Source organism: Plectropomus leopardus, chromosome 19, assembly GCF_008729295.1.
Source record: "Plectropomus leopardus isolate mb chromosome 19, YSFRI_Pleo_2.0, whole genome shotgun sequence".
In the NCBI taxonomy this organism is placed as follows: Eukaryota; Metazoa; Chordata; class Actinopteri; order Perciformes; family Serranidae; genus Plectropomus; species Plectropomus leopardus.
This window is the reverse complement of record NC_056481.1, coordinates 27,497,258-27,520,864: the sequence shown is the minus strand read 5'-3', so window position 1 is coordinate 27,520,864 and position 23,607 is coordinate 27,497,258. Positions and strand designations below refer to the sequence as shown.

The following is a 23,607-nucleotide window of genomic DNA, read 5'->3' as shown; positions in this document are numbered from 1 at the left end:
TGGGGTTTCAGTCCTCTTTCTGTTCACACTATAGCCTATATATATCCGCCTCTATCTTTTCATCCATATCTATCAATATCTATCTATCTAGATAGATAGACAGACAGTTAGATGGATAGATAGATACATACACACACACACACACACACACACACTCATATACATAAATTCTTCTTTTATTAGGGGTCAGAGGACCCCAATGTGGGAACCAGTGGAGTAAATTGTGCAGTGACAGCGGATATATATGTATTATTACACTGAAGGAGAGGGAGAGAGAGAGAGAGAGAGAGAAGTGGTAAATCATGTATTATGAAGTACTTTTGTAATAGTTTTTTGCACTTAAGTGCTCTTATGAAGTTCCTTGCTTTCATATTGAAAACAGGAGGAAAACCCTGACGTTGCGTTATAGACTGTTGCGATTTGATGTGTTTTTCATCACATCTGGCCGTGCAGTATGTTCCGCGGATTAACCTCCTTCTCATCCGCCTCCCTGCTAGCGGTACCAGCTGTCATGGTTCCCTCTGCGTGTGTTTGTCCAGCGTCGCAGAGCTGTAGCATGTTATCTGAGCCAAAATACAACGGATACCCGGAACACTGTGGTCACAATGCACAACTAAAGTGAACCACATCGCCGAACGACTGTTCACATGCACGCTAAACATGCTGAGTCACTGGTCTGGGTCCGCTAGCGGGCTGAAACAGTCCAAGTACGAAAACAGCCTTTTCCCACATCCCGGAGAAGTTTACATGCCATTGTTTGTTGTACTCACTCTTTATGCGCGTTCACGCTGGCCTTACACAGCGGGGGGCTTGTGTGTGTGTTGATCTTGACTGGGGGGCGGTGGGCGTCGGCACTGGCTGGCCGAACGGGAACGTGGCTCAACAAACCCAGACCGTCACCAGCGCTACCAGCAGCCTGGTGCAGCCATGGGCTAGCTGTGTTCTGCACACACGACACAAAAACAGGCAGTACGTTAATGAACCAACAAATTAACATTTAAATTTAAGGAAAATAGAGTCAGACATGTCACAGTACAACAGCAACACTGGCTGGGTCCCAAGTCTCTTTTTTTCATGTCTTCGCTTGGACCGGAAGTCGATCTTGATGCGCGAGCTTGAGGGTTGTACCAAAGCGCTTATTTGTATTGAGGATCGAGGAAGGGTCTCTCAGGAGCGATAAGCGAGGACACCATGGAGCAGTCTTTACCAAAGGCTTTTCTCGGCCGACACAACCCCGTCAGTTATTGATTGACAGTTTCACACCAGAGTGAAGACAGATCAACGACTACAATAAAATTTATCACTCCCGAGTTTGATATTTCATTTATATCCTGATTCACTATCCAAAAAACAGAACAACAAAAGGGCTAAAAACAACTGTCTTCATTTATTTTTTTCACGATTGATTTGCCCCATCCATCTTTATAATGAAGTCAGTTAAAGTCAGAGAGTCTGTCTGTCAGCATAAAACAGTTTATTACTCATTCATATTCAGTCATATGTGAGGCTGGTCATCCCTAATCATTAGGTTTTGGCCCTACAAATAATTTCCAGTGTTAAAAAGACACCATGACCACATTCTGAGTTATTAAATAAAAAAATACAATCAGAAATAAATAAATAGCCTGCAAATGCAAATAATGAACAGCCTAAAAAAGATAAAGGCATTCTGCGACTCTAAGCGGGACACAGTACGGTATGAATACAGAGTTGTTAAACAGAGAAACTCTGCTGCTGTGCCACTGACAGGCCGAACTCTACCTATATTATTAGGCTATTAGGCTCAGACACAACACTGCCGATGGTTCAGTGAACACAGCAGCTGCAGCACCAGCTCCATTTTTGGTTAATGTTATTATAGTAATAAATACAGACAGACAAATATAACTATCACACAATACAAAAAGCGAGAACAATCTCCAGTTAAAATGCGAAAAGTGCAATCATCAAATTTCAGTAATCATTGGAGTAGCAGTCACATCGACCAATAGTGTTATTTTCTCTACCTTTTAAAAGCGACTTAAATTCCCCCATAGTGATCAGCTCAGACAGTTTTAAGTCCTTCTGTAAGTTGTTCCATGTGGAGGGGGTGGCAAATATAAAAGCTTTTTTTTGTTATTTGGGCCTATGCAGTCAGTCTGCAGAGTGCTGTTTTTTTGACACATAAGCTCACTGAAACATACCTGCGTTCATCAGTGAGACAGAAACATTAGTGGCCTTGCTGTCATCAGAGCAGAACACTTTCAGAAGCTGTCATATAAACATATAATGTCCTCATTAACAACCATTTAATCATTTAATGATGTCTATAACGACCTGGCAGCAGGTAATGCAGACATGTGTTTCTCTGCCTGTTCTACAGTTCTGCTGTAGTGGAACAATATGCAGAGTTTGTCAAGTTTTGTGGCTTTTCCTCTGTTCTGTGTGGGCATCACATTATGCTTAGTGCACCCAGACGACCAGCAGCGGCCCAATCAGCTGATCGGCTGCTGCCTTTATCAGAAACAGGCTTTAAAGGAAATGACATCTGATGTCTCTTAAACTGTCTGTGCTCATTTCCGCTCTCCTCTCGTGGTTTCTTGCATCTTTGCATCTCTCCATGCATCCCTGGTGGGCAGGGCTTAGACTCAAGGAAGAGACACAAGTGAGGGAAGCAAGGATGCAATTTAAGGGACTTGGGATCCAGCCACTGTCTTGCACTGTAGACATATAGCTGTGATTGGCTGGTGGCTGTGAGGACACATAATCAGCGCTCCCTTACTCACAGCTCTAAGGTCACTAGTTTCAGCTATTATTAGGCTTCTTAGCTCTTTTCAGGGTTCAAGAAATTAAAGCTTTGATGATTCAAAAGGTCAAATGGTGTAAGACAGATCATACACATCAGCCAGTGCTCATATGTAAAATAACACTACAAGCTGTTCTACATCTCAATAAAACTACAGACCTTCATGAGTGTACAACTTAATTTAAATTAGTTGATTTGGACCTGTTTCTTTGAGCAGAGAACCAAACTGTAGCGATGTCACTTAAGGACAAATCCTGGATGTCCTCCAGAGACAATGAATAATGAAACTACTCCTGGGACACAGTGGCAGCAGCCACAGCGACTTTGAAAATGACTCTGAACACGGCTGTCACCGATGCAGAGGCATAAAACTTGAAAGTAAATGCTATTTTCATCACAAAAAGTTCTCATGTAAAAAATCATTGTAAGAGCAGTATATTTAGTCATTTTCAAGGAGGAGTGTTCTTTAAAGAGCCCAGGAGCTACATCTGATTTGGTCTCAAGAAGCTTTTACTTATTCCCTCTCAACTTCTTCAAGGAGATTTCTTTTAAATTATGTACTAATACATAGTATGTCACATGCAGTATGCAAAAATTACCAGGAAGCCCTACATCTAATTAGATTTTGCAGTATGCATTGTTGTATTCCTTTTTTCTCTCTTTTTTTCTTTCTGTATTGCTATTGTCTGTTACCTGCCAAGGGACTATGGATGTAAATTAGCAGTCCTGCTAATTTGGCATATTTACATTTGTATTTTATACTCATGTTCATTAATATGCTGTGTTCCTTTTAAATAAACATTGAATAAAATAAATAAATAAACCAGTGTGCTATTCTGTCTATTCTGGCCCACAGTCCGGCTGATTCGTCACAAAGACCGAGCCGCAAACAGATGACAGCTCACTGACTGCATGATCTGTCAAAAGGTAATAATAGAAATATAAATTGTTCAAGTGAACAAAATAATCACGGATTACCAACAATAGAAAATGATAAAAATAAAAACAATCACTGAGAAAAGCATAGACTAATGTAAACTAATTTAATGATTATAAAATGTTAGAATCTGCAAAGTATGCCATTATAAGTTAAACTCTGCAAAGTAACAACAGCAGAACTTGCAGGGTTAACCCTCATTTCTTGTGAGTTCTGTGAATGGCATTTTGTTTTATCTCCATAGTAACAGATATATTAGCAGGAGGGTCAAAGTTCAGGGTGCAGTTTTAAGAAGTAGTATGTCCTGATTGTGTGCAGACTGCATGCATACATACTTTGTAAGGGCAGTAGCAGTACACACTAGTAGTGAAAAGAGACATTATAGGATTTCACACAGACATGAACAATTTCTCCAAAACTCAGACATTTACAGGCCAATAAGTGTACACCTACCCTCCTGAGAGAGGCATCTGAATTGACAGCAACAGGATTGTCAGGGTGGACCCACTTGGCTGTGGGAGGCAGGTTGAGCCCTGGGGGATAGGAGGTTGGTGTTCCGTTAGGGTACTGCCAGAGGATGGGGTACAGGCCCAGTCCTGCTGCCCCGCTGTGAGCCTGGGTGAGAAGAGGAGGTGGAGGGGGGCCCTGACCCTAAAAACCAAGACACATGTTTGGGTTAAGTATCTTTTTAAGAGGATCATGCAAATGATGGTCAACTGGAATATTCATACTTGATAAACTGGGAGGAATATGCTTCCTGCACATTAGAACCATCTCCATAATCAAATCAATACGCTCTTACTCAGACCTAAAGAAGGTAATTCATGCACTCATTTTCTCCAGACTCGACCACTGGAACTTTGTCCTCTCTGGCATCAATTTAAACATCACTCTCCAGCCTCAAACTAGTTAAGAATGCAGCAGCTCAGCTTCTCACAGGTTTTAACAGATGACATCACATTACCCATCACATTATCCTGGCTTCCCTCCACTGGCTCCCCGTTCTTTTAAGAATTGATTTTAAGATTTAACTGATCACCTTTAAAGTTTTTCTGGGTCTGACCCCCAGCTACATAACAGAAATGTTAACCCCCTATGAGCCGGTTCACAGCCTTAGATCCTCAGGTGGGGCCCTTCTGGCTGTTCTGAAGATGATACTAGCAGTACGTACTGATTTGGTCAAAACGTAGTATGCAGTATGCAGTAAGAGAACAAAAGCGAAATCCACAGCATGCCAGAAATACCCAGATGTCATACTGATTCAGAAAAAAAACCTTGTGGCTCTGGCACAGCCATCACACAGCTGGGCAAACGTAAGTCACCAGATGGAGTCCTTGGCTTGCCCTAGTGTTACACTTTATTAATTAGACCTTGCTAAAATCATATTTTTATCTTTTAAGGTCATTTACATTACTTTTATCAGGTAAACCACATACCAATGTATGTTAATAAGAGTACAACTATACAGGAGACATGAGCATATTTATTTTTAATTTTTCTTCTTTTAAAGATTATTTTTTTGGCTTTTCATGCCTTTATTATAGTGCAGTCAGACAGTGACAGGAAAGGGGGAGAGAGAACGAGGATGACACACAGCAAAGGACCGCAAGCCAAAACTGTACTTGGGCTGAAGCTAAAAACTCTGCCTACATGGGGCACATGCTCTACTCACTGAGCTAGAGGCCATCCCGACATGAGCGAATTTTTACGTATTTTATTAAAAATATTTGGCTGCTGTAAAGGGGATATGGTTCATGATACCACCAAACCAGCCTGGGCTTTCACATGAACAAGATACAATCAGAAAGTTTAAAAGGGCACCCTGTATGATTGAAGCAGAATAAAGAGGATAATAGTGTGTGTCCCAAGCAAAGTTAAATTAATACCGGGGAACTCGGCAGTAATGCGGACGTAACAGTGGTACATCTAGTCACTTCCAGTCGTTACAAAGGCATTATTCATCTCACAGGTAAACCTTCATCACTATCCTCTATATATATCATTTGTTTACTCTATTTCGAACTGTACATGGATGCTACGCGGTAGAGGTTTTGCTATTGTTTGCTTCCGGAAACCAGCCATGCCTGGTTCAGCATACTGCAGAACTAAACAGCTATAGTGCACACTACTGTGGAACGTAGTATGCAGTATGTAGTGCATACTGCATACTGAGTCCAACTTTAGTGTGCTGTACACCGTTTCGAACATAGCCAAGGTTTAAATCTAAAGGTGACTGTTTTTGCCATCAGGACCCCTTGGCTTTGCAACAACCTGCCTGAGGAGATAAGGCTGCAGAATCAGTGACTTCTTTTAAATCACTTCCTAAAACCCATTTTATAGACTAGCTGTTATGTGGTTTCTTTTTGTTTCTTTTTATTTATGTTACCTTTTGAATCTATTTTTAATTTAATTTATTTCCTTTTGTTTGACATTTTACAACTTACATCTTGCATTATTTGTCCTCTGGTTTTAATTTCATCCTAACTCTGCCTATCTTCACCTTGCTAATGTTCAATAGGACTGTGGCTTTCTGTTGTTGTTGTTGATGTATCCCATTTTTCTTTGATTTGTTTGTCAAAGCACTTTTTAAACTCTGTTTTTTCAAGGTGCTATATAAATAAAGTTATTAAATAAAATAATTCTTAACAAAAATCTCCCTGTCCCCATCTGCCCTCCCCCCAATTCGACCCCCAGAGCTGGATTCTACAGAACAGTCTTGTGCTGTGATAATATCTCAGGAGTCAGACCTGTAGGAACTGCTGCTGGTGTGCGGCTGCTGGGTGAGGCAGGGCGAGGTGGCCCAGGCCGCTGGGGGAGTCGAGCCGAGGGTGGCCCCCAAGGAGAGATGCGCCGGGGGGAGGCATGGCCGGGAGCACCCCAGGTGGCAAAAGATGTGGGTGAGGTAGGGCAGAGGTGTGGGGAGGGGCGAGGAGGTGGGAGGCAGCATGGGGGTGGGATGTGGAGGTGAGGCAGGGGGAGTGAGGGGAGGGGGAGTGGAGGGTGTGCAGGTGGGGATGGAGATAAGCTGCCACATGGTTGGAGGAGACGGTGGCAGAGACGGAGTTCTCTGCGTCTGAGCGGACCAGTGCTGGGTCCCTGTAAACAGTGAAGGTCTCATTCTTGTCAATGATCAGGGGGCTCTTGGTGCTGCTGCTGCTCGTGCTCACTCCACCTGACTCCGACCGTGCCGGCACCGGCTTGAAACCAGACCGTGGAGGTTCTGCAGTTTCTACTTTAGCTGACAAACGGCTTATGGGAGGTGGGGAGGTATCGGGGTATCTCTGTATTTTATGTTTGGAGACCTCTGGGGAGGTGTTTGGTTTAGGTTTGGAGATGTCCAGCAGGCCCGGGTGGGGCGTAGCCTTGAGAAAGTCAGCTGGGTTTGTGTTGGGGTAGGGGTGGCTCTGAGAGTTGTTGGTGTGCTGGGGTTTCTGTTTTAGGGGGTCGAGCTGAGCTGGGTTGGGGCTAATTTTGGATTTGGCTAAGTCAGGGGGGAGGACTGTGTTCATCTTGTGCAGTGGAGGTTGTTGCTGTTGGTGTTTTCTCGTCTCCTCACAGAGAGACGGGCTCTTAATGCTGGGGTGGACAGATGTGTAGTGTTGTTGTGGTTGTGTGTGCTGTGGATGATGCTGCTGCTGCTGCTGCTGCTGTTGTTGTTGTTGTTGATGATGATGATGATGAAGATGATGAGGAAGGACAATTTTCTCCTTCTCCACCAGCACTGCATTTTCAACCATCGACGTGACAGGTCTGAAAAAGGCACAGAGAAAAAAGAATTTTACAAACATTTGTACAAAATGATCCATATATTTGTATTTGAAATAGAGAAAGATGATGCTATTTAACCTCAACCACTGCTCCTTTTGGTGAGAGAATATTTTTATTCAAATCTCTATTATGATTACGTTTTCACATTTCAGCCATGTGTGCATAACACAACGTGGCGCCTTTTTAGCTATGACCACAGAAATGTGTGTTATTTTCATTCTTGTGGTGCATAATTACAGGTATGCTACATGCAGAAGCAACAACTACATTGGCTACAAAATTGGTGTGTCTAAGAAAAATGGGTTCATGACTTCAATTTCAAGGCAAACAAATGATTCACCAGTTGCTGTCAAGCACAGTGGCCGGGACTGAAAAACGAAGCCAACACTGAGGTGTCAAATGCTGCAGTTCATCAGATGGCCACTTGAGACTGGCTCCAAAAGTGAGTCTGTACGCTATGTTGAAATGTCCACAACTTCAACAACAAAAATTAAGTTATGCATAATTAAAGACATGGCTGCTTTGAGTGACGGTGGCTGCCATCCACTGACTAGTCGCTACCGTGGCAATAACGCTAGTTAGGTTTTGTCACTGTTGCATAACCCTAGATTCACAAAGTACAGGTGTAGCCTTCACTGTCACTAATTCAGTTACGTTTTGGTTTCTTAAAAAGTCTTATTCATCGTGTCCTTCATATTAAAGCGCCTCTAAGGAGTTGCATTTTCAATATTTGCGGTATTCAGCTTTTGGAAGTCAAGTAGTTTGAGTTGGTCGGTGTCCACCTCTAAAGAATTTCAGGGTTTCTTGCATTCACTTTATTTTCGGCACACCATGATCAAAAAATCTGCTGCCAAAAATAGATTTTATATTTTTGGAGCTGAACCAATAATTACAAGTACTGCTGAAATATACTTCTATATCACTCAGTGATTGCTCCACAGTCTTGCAGCAAAGAGTCTACTCTGGGCACAGATGGAGCTACAGAATGTCAGGTTCATTAAAAGTGACACTTAACCATTCATTTTGCTGGGTCTAAAAGGCTGATTGGATCAACAGGTCAATTATCCACCCTGAGAATTACAAACTGCTGCTGGGGAAAAAAGAACTCCTGGAGAGCTCCACCTGTACTACGTTCACAGATAAGTATAAAAACTGAATTTAGAAAGGGGAATGATACAAACTGACACACCCACATGTAAAATAAAAAAATAAAAAGTTTGCTGTCATCGACAGGGACTATTGCAGAGAACAGGATGGACTATCTAAAAACTACGCCTGCTGCCCAGTCTTCATATCAGGACCTTAAAAAAGAAACAGGTGTTGTAACATTTAGCACCTGGCTGGAAGAAATAAACTTAATCATAACTCAAAGCCTTCTGTTCGTACCTGATGACCTCAGAAGGAGCAAACTCTATCTTGTTGCCTAAGCTCCTGGATGCTGTCATGCTGCCTCCCATGATGCCCTGCTGCTGCTGCGACTGCTGCATGGGAGGCTCAATATCCGTCCTGCGGCCACCTTCTGATGGCGAGGGAGAAGGAGGGACCGGAGGCGAGGAGACAGGAGAGGGGTTGAGGGGGAGGTAAGGAGAGAGTGCCGTGGACTCGGCGTTCTGTGAGGCGAGCAGTGCTGACACTGCCTCTGAGCTCTCCTGGTGCACCGTGGCCTGGGCGTCTTCGGTAATGTCGATCACACCGCCGCCATGGAGCTGTGACAGTGATGGCGTCTGGGATCGAGATGACGCTAAAAAAAACATTACACTGTAAGAACACTGAGCTGATTGATAATATTTTAGATAATATTTAACAGTTACATCGGCTGCCTGCACCTTTCACAGTGTTCTTGGTGCTCTCCATACTGCCACCCTGGATGGTGTCAGACATCAGAGGGGTCTGTTGCCGCGGAGACTGGGTGATCTGTGTTACTGCAACTAATTCCTCCTCCTCCTTTGTTGTCATTTTGCTCGTTTCCTTCACCACACCTTTCTTGCTGTCCTCTGCTGCCTGGAGCTCCGCCCACGGGGACAGGCGACCAATGAGAGAGGAGGAATCGTTCATTTTAGTGCCCTGCATCAAAGGCTTCTCCTCATCCTCCTTTTTAGAAACACTGCTTTGTTTCACATCGCTGCTGCGAGTCTTTAGCTCATTCTCAGAGTTGGGCTCTGAGGAAGAGGAAGAGGACGAGGAGGAGGAGGATGAAGACGTTGAGGAGGACGAAGAGCAAGAGGAGTGGGCGGTCCTCTTGTTGTGTGGGTTTTCTGAGTCGCTGCTCTCTGACAGATCAGAGGTCATGTCAGTCTTTAGCCTCTTTAGGCCTGCCTTCTTCTCATCTTCTTCACCCTTCCGGCGCTTGTTCACCGCCTGCTTGGCCTTTGACTTCGAGTCTGGGACAAATGATCATGAAAAACAGACAAGTAAGATACTGCATTTCAAATCAATTGCTGCAAAAACAGCCTCAGATCATTTAAATGTCTACCTGCAATGACTTTATTTGAATATAACTTAGATGACTGCTTTGTGGACACTTGTGTTTCTTCCTGTGGTGACTGACAACTAGCACAGTGCAATGTAAAGGCCCTAACACACCAAGCCTATGGTTGGCTGTTGGTCAATAACGGACCATCTGTGAGTGTCTGTCAACCCGGATTTTGTGGTCTGGCACTAGTAAGCCCTTGTCGGTGACTTTTTGGCTGATTCAGTGTGTTTTATCAGCATCGGAGAGGATCAGCAGCTTCATTTCGAGCCACAAAACACCCTTTAGCATTGTTAACTATGTTAGCACTACTGGCTGTGTTGACACTGTTGACAGGTCTAACATTTGCTGAGGGGTGTTTGGTACAGATTATTATTATTATCATTATTAAGACTTATGGGCAGAACATCTGCATTGGCCGTTATTCACTGTGTTGACCATCATCAGCTATAAAATGACATTTACCTGTGGCAGTGGCCGATGTTTTACTGTTGTGTCACAACAATGTTGCACAGATTACAGCGTCCCATCATCTTGGGGACAATAGAAAACGTGTTTGGGACAAACAGAAATCTTCCTCTGGATGCCTTCAGGACAAAAGGATGCTGAAAACTCACTGTCAATGTGTCAGGGGACACTATTGTTCCCATGATAATCCTATACTGTGAACAACTCAGTGTTGACATCACTATGCGGAGAGCTAGTTAACATTAGCTGTTAGCATCTGGGGGCCAGAACAATTTATAATGTAATAATTTATCATAACTTTGTAAACATAAACCCAGTTAGATCATTAATAAAAATGTGCTTCTATTCAGATTGAGTCAAATTAATATGTAAGTAAGTGTGTGAGAATTTGGGCATGGAAAAAAAAGAGTTGCAGTCTGAGTAAAGTCACATTTTCTGATCTCGATTGTACAGCTGTGTTTGATGGTGACTGTCCTCACCTCTCCCTGTGGTCTCCTCTCTCCTGTCCTTGTCCTCCTCTGGAACGCTGCTATCTGATCCTTTCCTTCTGGAGGAGCGGGAGCTGCGCTGCTCTCTCTGCTCCCTTCCGCTGCCGCCAGGCGAGTGGTGCGATTGGCTGGCTGCTTGTTGGCTTTGCTGTGATTGGCTCTGCTGCTGAGTGGCCAGCGTCCCCTGGGAACCTTTCGGGTTGGGGCCTGATGAGGTCATGATGGGGCGGGGGCTGTTGGCTTGGGCTCGTGTATAATGACTCTGCAAGGAGTAAAACAGTCACATTAGCTCATGCAAAGACATACATATCTGTTACTTACAAACATTACTATGAATGTACATACTTAAGTAACCTCTACAGTTTAACCCTTTCAAACCTGAGCAAACTGGTTTGATTTCTTTAAAAAAAAAAAAAAAACTTTGTTTTTTTGTGTTCATTCTGTCACATAATTTAAAAATAAATAAATAAATAAAATATTAAAAAAAAAAAAATATAATCTATGAATAACATTTTTTGACAGTTTTTTGATAATCCTCCTCTTTAAAAAAAATTAAAACAACAACTAATTTTTAGGTAATTTTCACCTTTTACTAATTTCTTCCAATTTGTGGGACATTCCTTGCCAAGTTGGTCGTTGACTTCTTTTCCCCATGTTTTTATTTAGGAAATCAAACCAATCTACTCAGGTTTTAAAGAGTTGGCAAGAAATTAGTAAGAAAGTACAAGAAAATCACCTGGAAATTAAAAAAAGAAAAGAAAGGAAAAAGGAAAATGAAAAAAAGGAAATGACATGAAATAAACTCCTTTAGCATATGACATCATTTTCAACACATACTTATGATTGCTATAAATTAAGTTTTTCCCTCTTTTATTAAAAATAATTTTCAAAATTTCCCTATGTTTTTAAAAATAAATTAAAACCAGTCTGCTCAGGTTGCAAAGGGTTAAATACTTATCAAAGGCATCTGAATAGGAAAAAAAGTGGGAAAAGTGATGCTGCTTAAGGTTTCAAAGGGTTAAGCCAATGTTATTTGGTCCATCTAACTAAATCTAATGAAGTTAAATCCATCAGCTCAGCAGTAAATCCTCCTTGAAGGTTATAATGTTCTGTTTTTAGTGAGAGAGGTGTCAATTCAACTGAATGATCATTTTGGAGGATGCAGTGTGGTGATGCAGTCTGCTGATGCTGGGCTCCTGCAGTGATGTCATAATGCTTAAGAAACAACAATAATAATGGATAGCTGACATTATTTGTCAATCAGTGTGTGAGAAGTTTCAGTTTCTACCTCCTGCCCACCTGCTCTGTCTTGATGCTACAGAGCCAGGTACTACAAATACATATGTTTCATGCCTAAAACCTCCTCAGTTGTTTATGGGCCTAAAAATAGCAGCATATCCTCAAACAACCTCAGCCAACTCCATGGCAACAGCTGAATCTACCAACAGGATCCACAACCAGCCTGCGCTGCTGAGCTAATGAAGAAGACATTAAAGCTCAATTATTAATACAACAAATGGCTATCGATGTGTCCACCACTCATCCATACTAACAAGTGCTCAGGATGCTTTATTTCAGGGCTGTTGGATTAGACTCCATCAGTTTGATGTTTAGCTCTTTGAAAGCAGTTTGGCTTGATTTTTTTTTAAACATGAGAGGAAGGCAATGAGAGCGGAAATGACCCCAAAAATAGCAAGAAATTTGTAAAAAGGACAGAAAATTAGCACACCTGAAATTTAGTATTAAAAAAAACAAGACAGAAAGAAAGAAAGACATAATATAGTTAATTGTAAATATAGTTTTTTCCCTGGCTTTTTTCTTTTTTCCCTTGACATTTTTCCCTGGCTTTTTAAAAATAATTTTCTAAATCTACTAATTTACTTTAATTTGTGAAACATTTATCACCTAGTTGCTTATTGCCTTTTTTTGTTTTTTAAAGAAATTGCACCAATGTGCTCAGAGTTCAGAGGTTTAGATATTTGTGAAAGCCGTCTGAACGCAGCACAAAGAGAGTCAAGTTGCTCCAGGTCTCAAAAGGTTAAGACAGGTGCTCTTAATAAAGTAAGTATATATCAGATTGTGTCTCCATGTTGTATGTAAATGGTAAAGGACAGAATATTAGAGACACATTTTGAAGAAACTGTATTGCTGTACAGCACAATGAGCTAATAAGATATATCAGTCTTTCAGAAACTGTTGGACCATTCTAAGCTCAACATTCACATGGTAACATATCTGTTATCTTCAATTAAAATGCAGGGTAAGCCATCCAGACACTTGCTCACATCAATGAACTATGTGTAAATTCTGAGCAGTTTGTCTTATTTAACATTCTTCTACAGGGGCTAGATTTCTACAGAAATTAGAAATGCTGTTGTGAATCCACAATGACTGAAGAAACAGGTAAAAACACTAACTTTAACTAGACATCTACAGCACAGTCAGAAAGTATTAGAGGGTAATGTGTTTTTCATTGTTTTGACTGTACTCTTACACATCCATCCATCCATCCATCCATCTGTCCATCTTTGCTTATCCACACATACACACTGGATAGAAAATGAAAACATGATCCTGAGGTTAAAGTTCTAACTTTCAGTTGTAAGGTTCAATCTTAGGCTAAAAATAAAGCAACCAAACTTACTTTTTAATTTTAAATGGCCAAACAGTGGAATGTTATTGACTGTCCAAGTCAGTCACCTGACCTAAAGTCAAATGATCATGTGTTTCCCTGCTGAGGAGAAAAAGCTCTTGAAGGCAAAAAACTCCTGAAACAAGTCAAAGTGAAAGCCACCTGCAGTGCAGACAGAGCATCTACAGGGAGGATACAAAGTGATGACACTGTCGTCTGTGGATCCAAATTTCAGACAGGCAAACCGTTTTACACCAAATACCAAATCTTACAACTTTAAGTTTTATTTGTCTGATTAGTATCTGAGCCGACTTTTGGAGGACTATGATATCAATGTAAACAACCGCGAGTTAGAAATCCTAAAGTCAATGTTCATTTCCAATCCAATGTGCAGTTTTACAGACACACAACAAAGAAATCATTCATTCCAATCCACAGTCATGTAAAAGAGCAACAGGACAATTCTAATGGTAAGACTGAGTTGGTGTAGTCTTAAATAGTTCCTATGGCATGTTATACTGTGTGAAGACAATGCCAGAGGTTAAGGAATGTTGCTTCTCAACTGTGCTGCAGCAGATTCTTTTTATATCCAGTGACTGCTTTTTTTTTTATTTTATTTTTTTTTTTACAAAACAGGAGTGGCACCAGTGGGAATTACACCCTTAAAGGTCACGTTTAGTGTTTTTCAAACTGGACACTATTTTCCTATGTAGTGAAACAGGTTATACTGTACCCACTAGAGGAATATTTGCACCATCAATATGCGTCCACTAAAAGTGCTTATTTTTGTCACTGACAGGCTCAGATTGTTCTAAGTGTCGACCAACATTATGCAAAGGATCCACACAGAGATAGACCTTCTTTGTTTAAGAGTAAGATCCATTTGTTTAGCAAGAAACAGCCCCAAAATCACCAAACCTACCAGACTCCATTTAATAAACTGTATTTTTATCATGGTAAAACACACTTAATTTAAAGTTGACTGAAACAAAATAAAACTCACATTAACAGTTTTTGTTCGTCTTTCTACCATTCCAACAATCACCATCTCTGGTATGGCTGAAAGATGTGAAAATATGCAGCCTCTATGTGTGCTAAAATTACTATTTATTTAAATGAAGTGTGGGGAAACTGGTGATGGCAGTAATTCTTCTACTGCAGTGTTTACTGTCTAAACTCATAAAGTAAAGTAAATTGGACTTCTGAAGCTTGGCAAACAGTAATTTATGTAAAATCAAGTATGATTATTGTCTTCATAACTCTTTTTATCAATTCTTTACAATGCAGTTGTTATGCTAATAGTGAAATCATTTTTAGGGAACTTATCTAAACTTCTAATCTGTATTTTCAAGAAACAGCAACCACCAGCAGATCCGCTCCACTGCTTCTGTCTGATGTGTGGGTTGGAGCTGAGGGAGGTAAAGTGAGGGGTTATCGGAGTAGCTGTGGAGTGATGCTGCATGCAAAACAAAAGAAGCCACGATCTGTCTAGCTGAGAAGTAAACAATAGCTGTGCCTTCTACAGGGAGATCTTCTTTAAAGAGAACAGAGACTGACTGATGCTGCTCCTACTACTTTTTTACCACATATGTGAGTCCATTTGTCATTTGTAGATCAAAAGGAGTCAAAAACACCTGCATGAATCCCCTTATTCAGAGACAAACCAGCTTGGAAATCATATAACTATTATATTATATAACATATTACTTCTGTTATGAATACAGTCAGAATCTGGTTTCTATGCCTCTGATAACACAGTCATGCATTCTACGATATCCAGAAAGGTCAAGTACACACTCTCAGCAGTAGGTGTCAGGTTGTTCTTGTGTTGTTGTTAACCTCATAAGAGTAGAATAATGTGTCAGTAATGCATGCATGCATGTATATATATGTGTATGTCTATATATATATATATATATATATGTATACATTTATTGTAGTGGATGATGAGGACAACTCTTGATAAGAAGATATTCAAATGCCTTCCTAAAACTGAAACTTCGTTTGGAGATTCCTTAGATGAACCTCGGGGTCAGCTAATGGACCTAACTGCCTTGTTGAACTTTAAGCAGAACTAAATTACGACAGATTTTATTGCCCGACCGACAGTTTGAGTTAACTTACGACTCATTTGGGGTGAGGAGCTGTCAACTGAGCTCCTGCAGAGACTCAAGGACACATCAGGAGATCTCTACATCATAGAAACTGACAGTTTATGTCTTTGTTGCACAACCAACACGTGACATACCCGCACATCTCCAGACTGTAAGAGGGGAACACATTAACTGCCTTTCATATTCAAAGTAAAACGTACTTTGAAATGTTGTGTGGAGGTCTCACACTTACAGAACTGGAACTCTGCTTACCTACAGATTTTGAGGCCAAACGCACAAACACAAGCTGTGTCTGTGTGTGTGTGGACAGGTGCGACCTTTCGTAACCCTCTGCTAGCAGCGTGCTACACACTGAAGTGAAAGACTCTTAGTACAGACTTGCATTTTGATATACATCTCCTCTATCTGTATCTTAATTATCCTTCCTTTACACTGTTGTGTGCAGATTCTATATTGTTTTGTAATCATGCAATTCTTGATTTTCTAATAAAAGGTTTTGTTGATAGACCTTTGGTCATATTAAGTACTTTCATACTTTGTTATATTTTGATGTTAGTACTTGTATACCTTTACTCAACTTGACATTTACTTTTCTTTAATCTTAATTTTTCATCTGCTTGATCATCGTGAGGTTTTTAAACTCTAATTTTCAATGTAAACTTATTGTTATTGTTCCTGTTAGCCGAAGTTGAGTCCCATTACTCCACTTCATCTTTATACCATTCATGTTTCTGTGTCATAACTTTGCATTATGAGTTATAGTTACGTATTTTGGTATTGATTAGTTAATTAATAAATAATTTGAATTAATTGCTAAATAATTAATAAATCCCCTATTTAAACCGCTACTATATACACAGTATATATGAAATTTACTTGAAAATAAGCAAAAAAAGTGCAAAAAATTATTTTGAAAATGTATGTATAATTTTTTTCTCTGTAAGATATTATTTTTTTAAGGATTTACATTTATAGTAGATATACCTTAAAGATTTGTTGAAAATGTTTCCTTTTTCAAATGTTTCTACCCCCTCCTTCCTTTCTTTCCCCAACTAATTCTGAGATTACATTAATTTCCTTGTCACTTTTTTTCTAATTTCTTGAAACTTGTGTGATATTTCTTTCCAAGTTAGTCATTACCTTTTCCTCCATGTTTTTTTTTTAATAAAAACTGTATAGATCCTATGCTAGTGCTTACAAACACTGATGTCCACATAGGTACTGTGTATATATGTTGGAACTGATGTGAGTGTATGTGTATGTTTGTGAGATATTTTTATTTTATGCCCCTTTATTCTATTAGGGCCCTGCTCAGGCAGTGAGCATCTGGATGGGAGAGTTACACATCATGGATGGTCCGGTAGAGTGAGATCAATTCCTGATCAGCCCAGTCAAATGCACATCATTTGTGAAAGGCAGAACTGCTCTCACTCTCTCTGTCTTTCTGTCTAATCCTAACCTCTCACACTGAGCCTGATCCTGCACTGAGCTACTGAAGCAGATGGATGAGGCTATGGGGGTGTTCACTCCAACCCACAAAAATAAACTGCAACATCAACATACAGCGACAACTACACAGCAGAGAGGTCACTGTTCCTCTGAACGGCAGCGTGGACTTGATGTCAGAGTGCTGAGTTTGATAGGAACTCCACAGAACACAAAGCCACTGCTGCACTGACATCTGTGGGGTGATCACCTTCTGTCAGCAGCCATAACCACAGCTGCTCTGATGTCAAACTGTGATGTAGCATTTCTGCTGTACTGCAGTGTGTGCACAAGAAACTGACACCACTAGATGGCAGTGCAGGGAGGGTGTTTGGCCTGGGTGGAGTTGCTTTTCAAATGAGTATTTCACTGTGACATTTCATCTCCAAGTTGTGGCAGACATTAATCAGTGTGCATCCAATCACGATCACACACTGTCTGTGGACCTGCATTCATATCCTCTACTGCTTCATTTCTACTCTGTGACAGGTGCAAAATTCAAAGGTTTCAACTGAGGTTATCAAAATAGTCACTGTTTTGTTTCAACTAGTGTAGATACATTTTTGATACCCTAAAAAAAGCCTTAGCTCCACTGACTGCTCATGCCATTTGTGACAGGGGGCAGATATACAGGTCAAAGAACACATTGAGAGCTATAAAAATACTGAAAACATGAAAAGTGCTCCAAGGATCTTATACCGCTTCATTATTAGCCTGTTCTGGAACCTCACAGTTTAACAGATTACTTTGACTAAGTCTATATAAAGGGACAGTTCATCAAAAAATCAAAAACACATATTTTTACTTTTACCTGTAGTGCTATTTAACAATCTAGATAGTGTGAGTTAACAAGAGTTGGAGATAACAGCCATCAAGATGTCTGCCTTCTCTGTGAGCAGCTTTAATGTTGGAACTATTTTCTTTCTACCGAATTACACACACCATACATATCACAGCACAGATGGACATGTGCATCTACTAAGGGATGAGAGGCTTGCTCACATGACAGCATGAGATGTTCGCATTATGGTGTCCTCTTCTGCTGAGCTGTTGTTAGCTAGCTCAGTGGTGCTTGGTCAGCTAGCAGTAGTTGAACACTTCCTTTTGCACTGTGATTGGGTTGGTGGGTGTAGTTCACAAAAAATGCATTTTAACCCTCGCTTTACTGCACCACCTTTATCTTTTGTGCTAAGTTTCTTAATCAGTGTCACTGGTTTTATTCTGCACCTTTTCACCTATGGGGTGGGTCAACATACAGTATTTATCACTTTTGATGTATAAAATAATTTCATTACAGCCAAATACTTCACAACAAGGTCTGTGGATTATCTTGAGTAACTGGGTGATGATTTTTGGAAAGGCAAAGGCACACCACAAGCTGAGTGCTATCTAGTTTCATTATATTGAAGAGAAGTCAGACATCTCTATAGCCGATATCTCCAACACTCGGCAACTCACACGCAAACTATCTGGATTGGTGATTAGCACTACCAGTAAGAGGAAATATATGTATTTTCCATTTGGGGATGAAATGTCCTTTTAAGTTTCCCACCAATAACCACTGACAGGGCCAATCTGCTGCACAGTTTATGGAGGTGTCAATTTTTTTTGCCTGACATTGATAATTTTGAAACTTTTCCTTTAAGTCAAGCACAGATCATGTCTGTCAGCTGTGAGTACACACTTAGATATTTTGCTTTTGCTGAATTTGCAGTGTATTGTGGACATTGTGGGTGTGTAGGGTTGAAAGCTTGTGTTGGGGGGGTACCTGAGTGTTGCCAGTGGTCCCGCCGGGTCTCCCTCCCGCCATCTTTAATGAGTCAACAGCGACAGGGGAAGAAAAACAAAAGAAAAACAGCAAAATAGAATGAATATAAAGAAAATGTAGGGCAAGGAGAGATCCTGTTAATGACTGTTCTAGTGTCTTAACAGACTGATTCACCAATGAGTTCCTTCCATATGTGCTTTGTGTGCGCTTTTTCCAAATTTGAAACAGTGTTCTGCTGACATTACCATCACATGAATGGAGCTAGAGCCTGATATAGGGAACTAGAAAGATTTGCAATATGATGGGATTTTCCTAATTTGGAACTTTGCACAACAAACGATTTGAGAAGGTTTGTAATGCTGTGTTGACCAATGTCACGGAAACAAAACAATAAACAGATGCAGTGTAGAAAAGGTCAAGTTAACGGTTGGCACAACAGTGGTCACCTATTGGCTGCATCTAGCTTCAATCAATCAATCAATCAATCAACTTTTATTTATATAGCACCCTACAAACTAACTGAATGCAACTCAAAGTGCTTGACAGTTTGATTGAAGAGACAAAAACAAGAATAAAGTAGGAAATAAGCTAAACGGATCCTTAAAAATGGATGATAAATAAAATAAGTAAAAACCTTCAATTGTGATGTAAGACACAACATTTAAGCCAGACTGAAAAGATAGGCTGTTAGCTTACATGGCATAAATTAAAAGCATCTCTGAGATGTAGTCTGGTGCAAAGCCATGCAGTGCCTCATAAATCAATAAAACATTTTCAAAAAAGTTTTCAAACACTAAAGTGGCCTGACATATGCTGACATTTAATAATCCAATCAATACATTTAGAAAATTAAAAACAGACTAATAGATGATAAAAAACAGTTGCCGCTCAACTCCATCCCCATCCATCTTGCAATAATCTATATGAACAACTCCAGTGTGGTTTCTGTCCCCTCCATAGCACTGAAACGGCACTTCTTAAAATCACCAATGACCTCCTCCTCGCTGCTGACTGGGGTTCACTACCCATTCTCCTCCTGCTTGATCTGAGTGTGGCCTTCAACACTATTTCACACACCATTCTTCTGAATAGACTTTCATCCATTGGTGTCATCAACGCACCTCTCAACTGGTTTCATTCATACCTTTCAGGCCGCACTCAGTTCATTCAGTTAAAATTATTCACTTCCCATCAAGTCCCCGTCACCACAAGTGTGCCCCAGGGCTCTGTCCTGGGGCCCCTGCTGTTCATCACTTACTTCCTCCCCCTCGGTCACATTTTCCGTAACCATCATATTCACTTTCGCTGCTACACGGATGACACCCAGCTCTACCTCTCAACAAAACACGATTCCTCACCTCCACCCTCATCCCTAACCAACTGCCTCTTAGAAATAAAATCCTGGTTAATTTCAAACTTCCTCAAATTAAACAGCAATGAGATAGAACTTAATTTAATTGGCACAAAATCCACATTAAACAAACTCCATAACTGCTCTATTCCCATCGATAACTCGTCCATCTCCCCCTCCCTTCAGGTAAAGAGTCTGGGTGTCATCCTCGACAGCACCCTCTCCTTCACCTCCCATATTAATCATGTCACCTGGCCGCCTATTCCCACTTATGTAATATTAACCATCTCTCACCCCCCACACCACTGCTATTCTTGTTCACAGCCTTGTCACCTCCCGTTTAGACTATTTCAACTCTCTTCTGTTTGGCCTCCCACACAAAACTCTCCATAAATTACAACTAGTTCAAAATTCAGCCGCCCATATGATCACACCCCCCCCCTCCATCCACCACATAACACCCATTCTACAACAGGTCCACTGCCTCCCCATCACACACTGTATCAACTACAACATACTTCTCCTCACCTTTAAAGCCATACACATCCTCGCCCCTCCATATCTCTCTGACTTCCTCCATATTGCCACACCCGTCCACACGCTCAGATCCTCCTCTTCCATCCATCTCACTGTCCCCCCTGCTCGCCTTGTTACCATGGGGAGCAGAGCATTCAGCCGCTCTGCTCCCCGACTCTGGAACTCTCTCCCACCTGGCCTTCGTAAATCTGACTCGCCCACTTGCCCATCTGACCACCACCATTGTCCATTTTCCTCTCTTTCTTTCTTTTCTCTTAAATCTTTTTAAATTGTATTTTACTGATATTCTTATTTGTTTCTTAAACTCTGTTTATTTTTTATGATGTAAGGTGACCTTGAGTGTCCAGAAAGGCACCTATAAATAAAATGCATTATTATTATTGTTATTTTTTAAATTAAAAAATAACTGTCCTACAATCATGTAATCCATTTGAAGTGTATGACACAACATGTAGAAAATGTGAAATATGAGTGTTGGTCTAATTTCAGAGAACCGTTCATGTGTTGAAGCTGTTGTCATTTTATTATAAAGTTATGGACCAGGGACATTGCCCACGCAACACTGTAAAGCACTTTGATGCAGAAAGCTTACTGACTGGATGAACCTTCATTCACCTGTTTGTGACACTGCAGTTAACTCACCAGAGGGGTATTCCATCAAAGCGGACAAAGGAAAAATCTGAATTATTATGATAAGTTTTGCTAGTTTAAGTGAGAGATCAGTTCTATGAACGTGACATTTGTGAGTCCCAGCTCAGTAACCAGGATAATTTGTCCTGCTGAACTAGTCTGCTCCATGGCAGGATAACTGTGAAGCTTAGTTTAACTTTACGTTAAAAAAATTCCCAAAGACAGTTCTGTATAGCAGCCTGCCTTTACACCCAGCATTATTATTAATAATTAAATATTTTTTAAAAAAATCATGTCTCACCACTTTTACTGTCTTGAGAAGCCAATTAATTATCTGGCATAGGCCAACCTATCTCAGTTAATCCTCATTAATTCATTATCACCTTTGTTTTTAAGTTTTTAGACTGTATATTGTAATGATGCCCCATATCCCATCATGCCCAGCAATGGACTGCGTAGATTGTGGTTTGCTGTTTTATGTTCCAAAATGCAACTATCACTTTTTGTCAGTGTTTATAATGTGTCTGACCTTGCACACTTCTTTATAGGCTCCTACCATTCTCGAAATTGTTTTTGTACTTAATGTTCACCTGGAGCTATGTATTTTTCTGGTTCAGGATGTTTCCTGTTGAAATGTAACAGAAGAATGACCTACCATGGGTTTGGTCTGACAGGCTTCACACACCTCAACATTTCAGGCTACAGCAAATGCAATAAATGTATGTCACACTGCACATTGTTCTGCACAGTCAAACACATCTGAAATAGTCCACACTGCTGATTATAGAGCCACAGTCTGACTGTAGCCTGACAAATCTAAAATAACTAGGCTTCTAAACTTCTGCATTTAGTCTGCCAGGATATTTCCCAGGCCGCCTCACACGTCCTGTTAAGTATGCATCGCTTTATACTTTTCATGGAGCTCCATTAGCAGGGCTGTTCTACTGCTGAGAAGAACGCGGCTCTTGTTTTCCTGTTTGTGACATAACATCCTCGTTCTGACAGTCGACTGTTCGGGGCTGCTTATGTACCGTGCCTACGCTCAGTTGAAGTTTATTCCATCCTGGCTTGAGTTAATGCTGATTAGTCAAGTCTGAACTGTGTGAGTGGAATGGTTTGAGCTTTATTGGAAGTTGATGTTAAGTCAAACGTGGCTTTTTCAGTTGAGCTCAGATTTCCTTAAAGATGTTGATGGAATACCCTTTTGGCCAAAATAGCATGCTTCCTGTTTTGTTTAGTGCTTCCGGTATGTTCAAATATTTCATTCAGGGTGTATATGTCAGCTGATTTTTTATTTACTTCTGACTGATGGTGCTTTGATGACAGAATGGCATCACCTGTATGAGCCATTGCATGTACAATTCTGTTTATTTGAGGTTGAGTTATTTGAGGAGTGAGTTTAATTCTAATTTATGGGCAGTGTTTTCTTTCTAAAACTTACTTTCACCCAAAAAAACATATCATAACATGTGACCATTGTGCATGTAACATTTTTATTTTCTTCATTTTTCCATTGTATTTTTATGCATTTTAATATATAACACGGCTTACAGAGAGTTAAATACGTCGGTATATTTTTGAATATGCTCCTACTCACTACCACAGTCAGTTGTTTGGAAGCTGTAACTAATCTATGTTGTGTGTGTGTGAGTGTGTCTACTTACATGGGCACTGTTGTTGTTCTGGCTGGATCGTGACCTTCGTCTGGAAGTGATACCGATGTTTTCTCCTTTCAGCAGGGAGTGAACCACATCATCCAGAAAGGTCATCTGGATCATAGATGGATCCACGTTCTGAGGCTCTAGCACCTGAACACACACCACAGTCACTTTACACTGAGTCCATTAGACCTAATCATCTCCTGGTTATACAGGTGTTGTACTTCACTTTCACTGTGGTTATGTAGTTAGTGGAAACTGTGACAAAAACTGTGCTGACAACCTTTTCTCCATAGCAAAAATAGATATGATCACTTACGGTCACCAAAAAAACAAACCAAGATAATAGCCAAAATGTCAATCAAACCAATCTTCTCAGGTTTCAGAGGTTTAAATACTAGTATGAGGCATATAAATGTAGCTCAAGAAAACTGAAGCCAATCCAGGTGTTTTAAGATTAACATATATGTGAACTAACTTCATCTATAATGCCACAGAAAATAAGACAAAGCGCAG

General features: G+C 40.6%; 1 protein-coding gene across 3 annotated transcripts in view; it reads right to left on the bottom strand.

Moving 5' to 3' along the window:
• The window catches only part of jmjd1cb (jumonji domain containing 1Cb), a 175,036-nt gene that overhangs the window by 21,756 nt on the left and 129,673 nt on the right, over positions 1–23,607 (bottom strand). For 2 of the 3 annotated variants that reach the window (XM_042508073.1, XM_042508074.1), the window contains exons 6-13: positions 23,098–23,241; positions 18,916–18,957; positions 10,908–11,178; positions 9,317–9,871; positions 8,877–9,231; positions 6,470–7,472; positions 4,176–4,373; positions 771–943 (exon numbers count right to left, since the gene is read on the bottom strand). In XM_042508073.1, coding sequence (XP_042364007.1) covers positions 771–943; positions 4,176–4,373; positions 6,470–7,472; positions 8,877–9,231; positions 9,317–9,871; positions 10,908–11,178; positions 18,916–18,957; positions 23,098–23,241 — 2,741 coding nt within the window. The remainder of the gene's footprint in view (positions 1–770; positions 944–4,175; positions 4,374–6,469; positions 7,473–8,876; positions 9,232–9,316; positions 9,872–10,907; positions 11,179–18,915; positions 18,958–23,097; positions 23,242–23,607) is intronic. The other variant, XM_042508075.1, reaches the window with a different exon arrangement.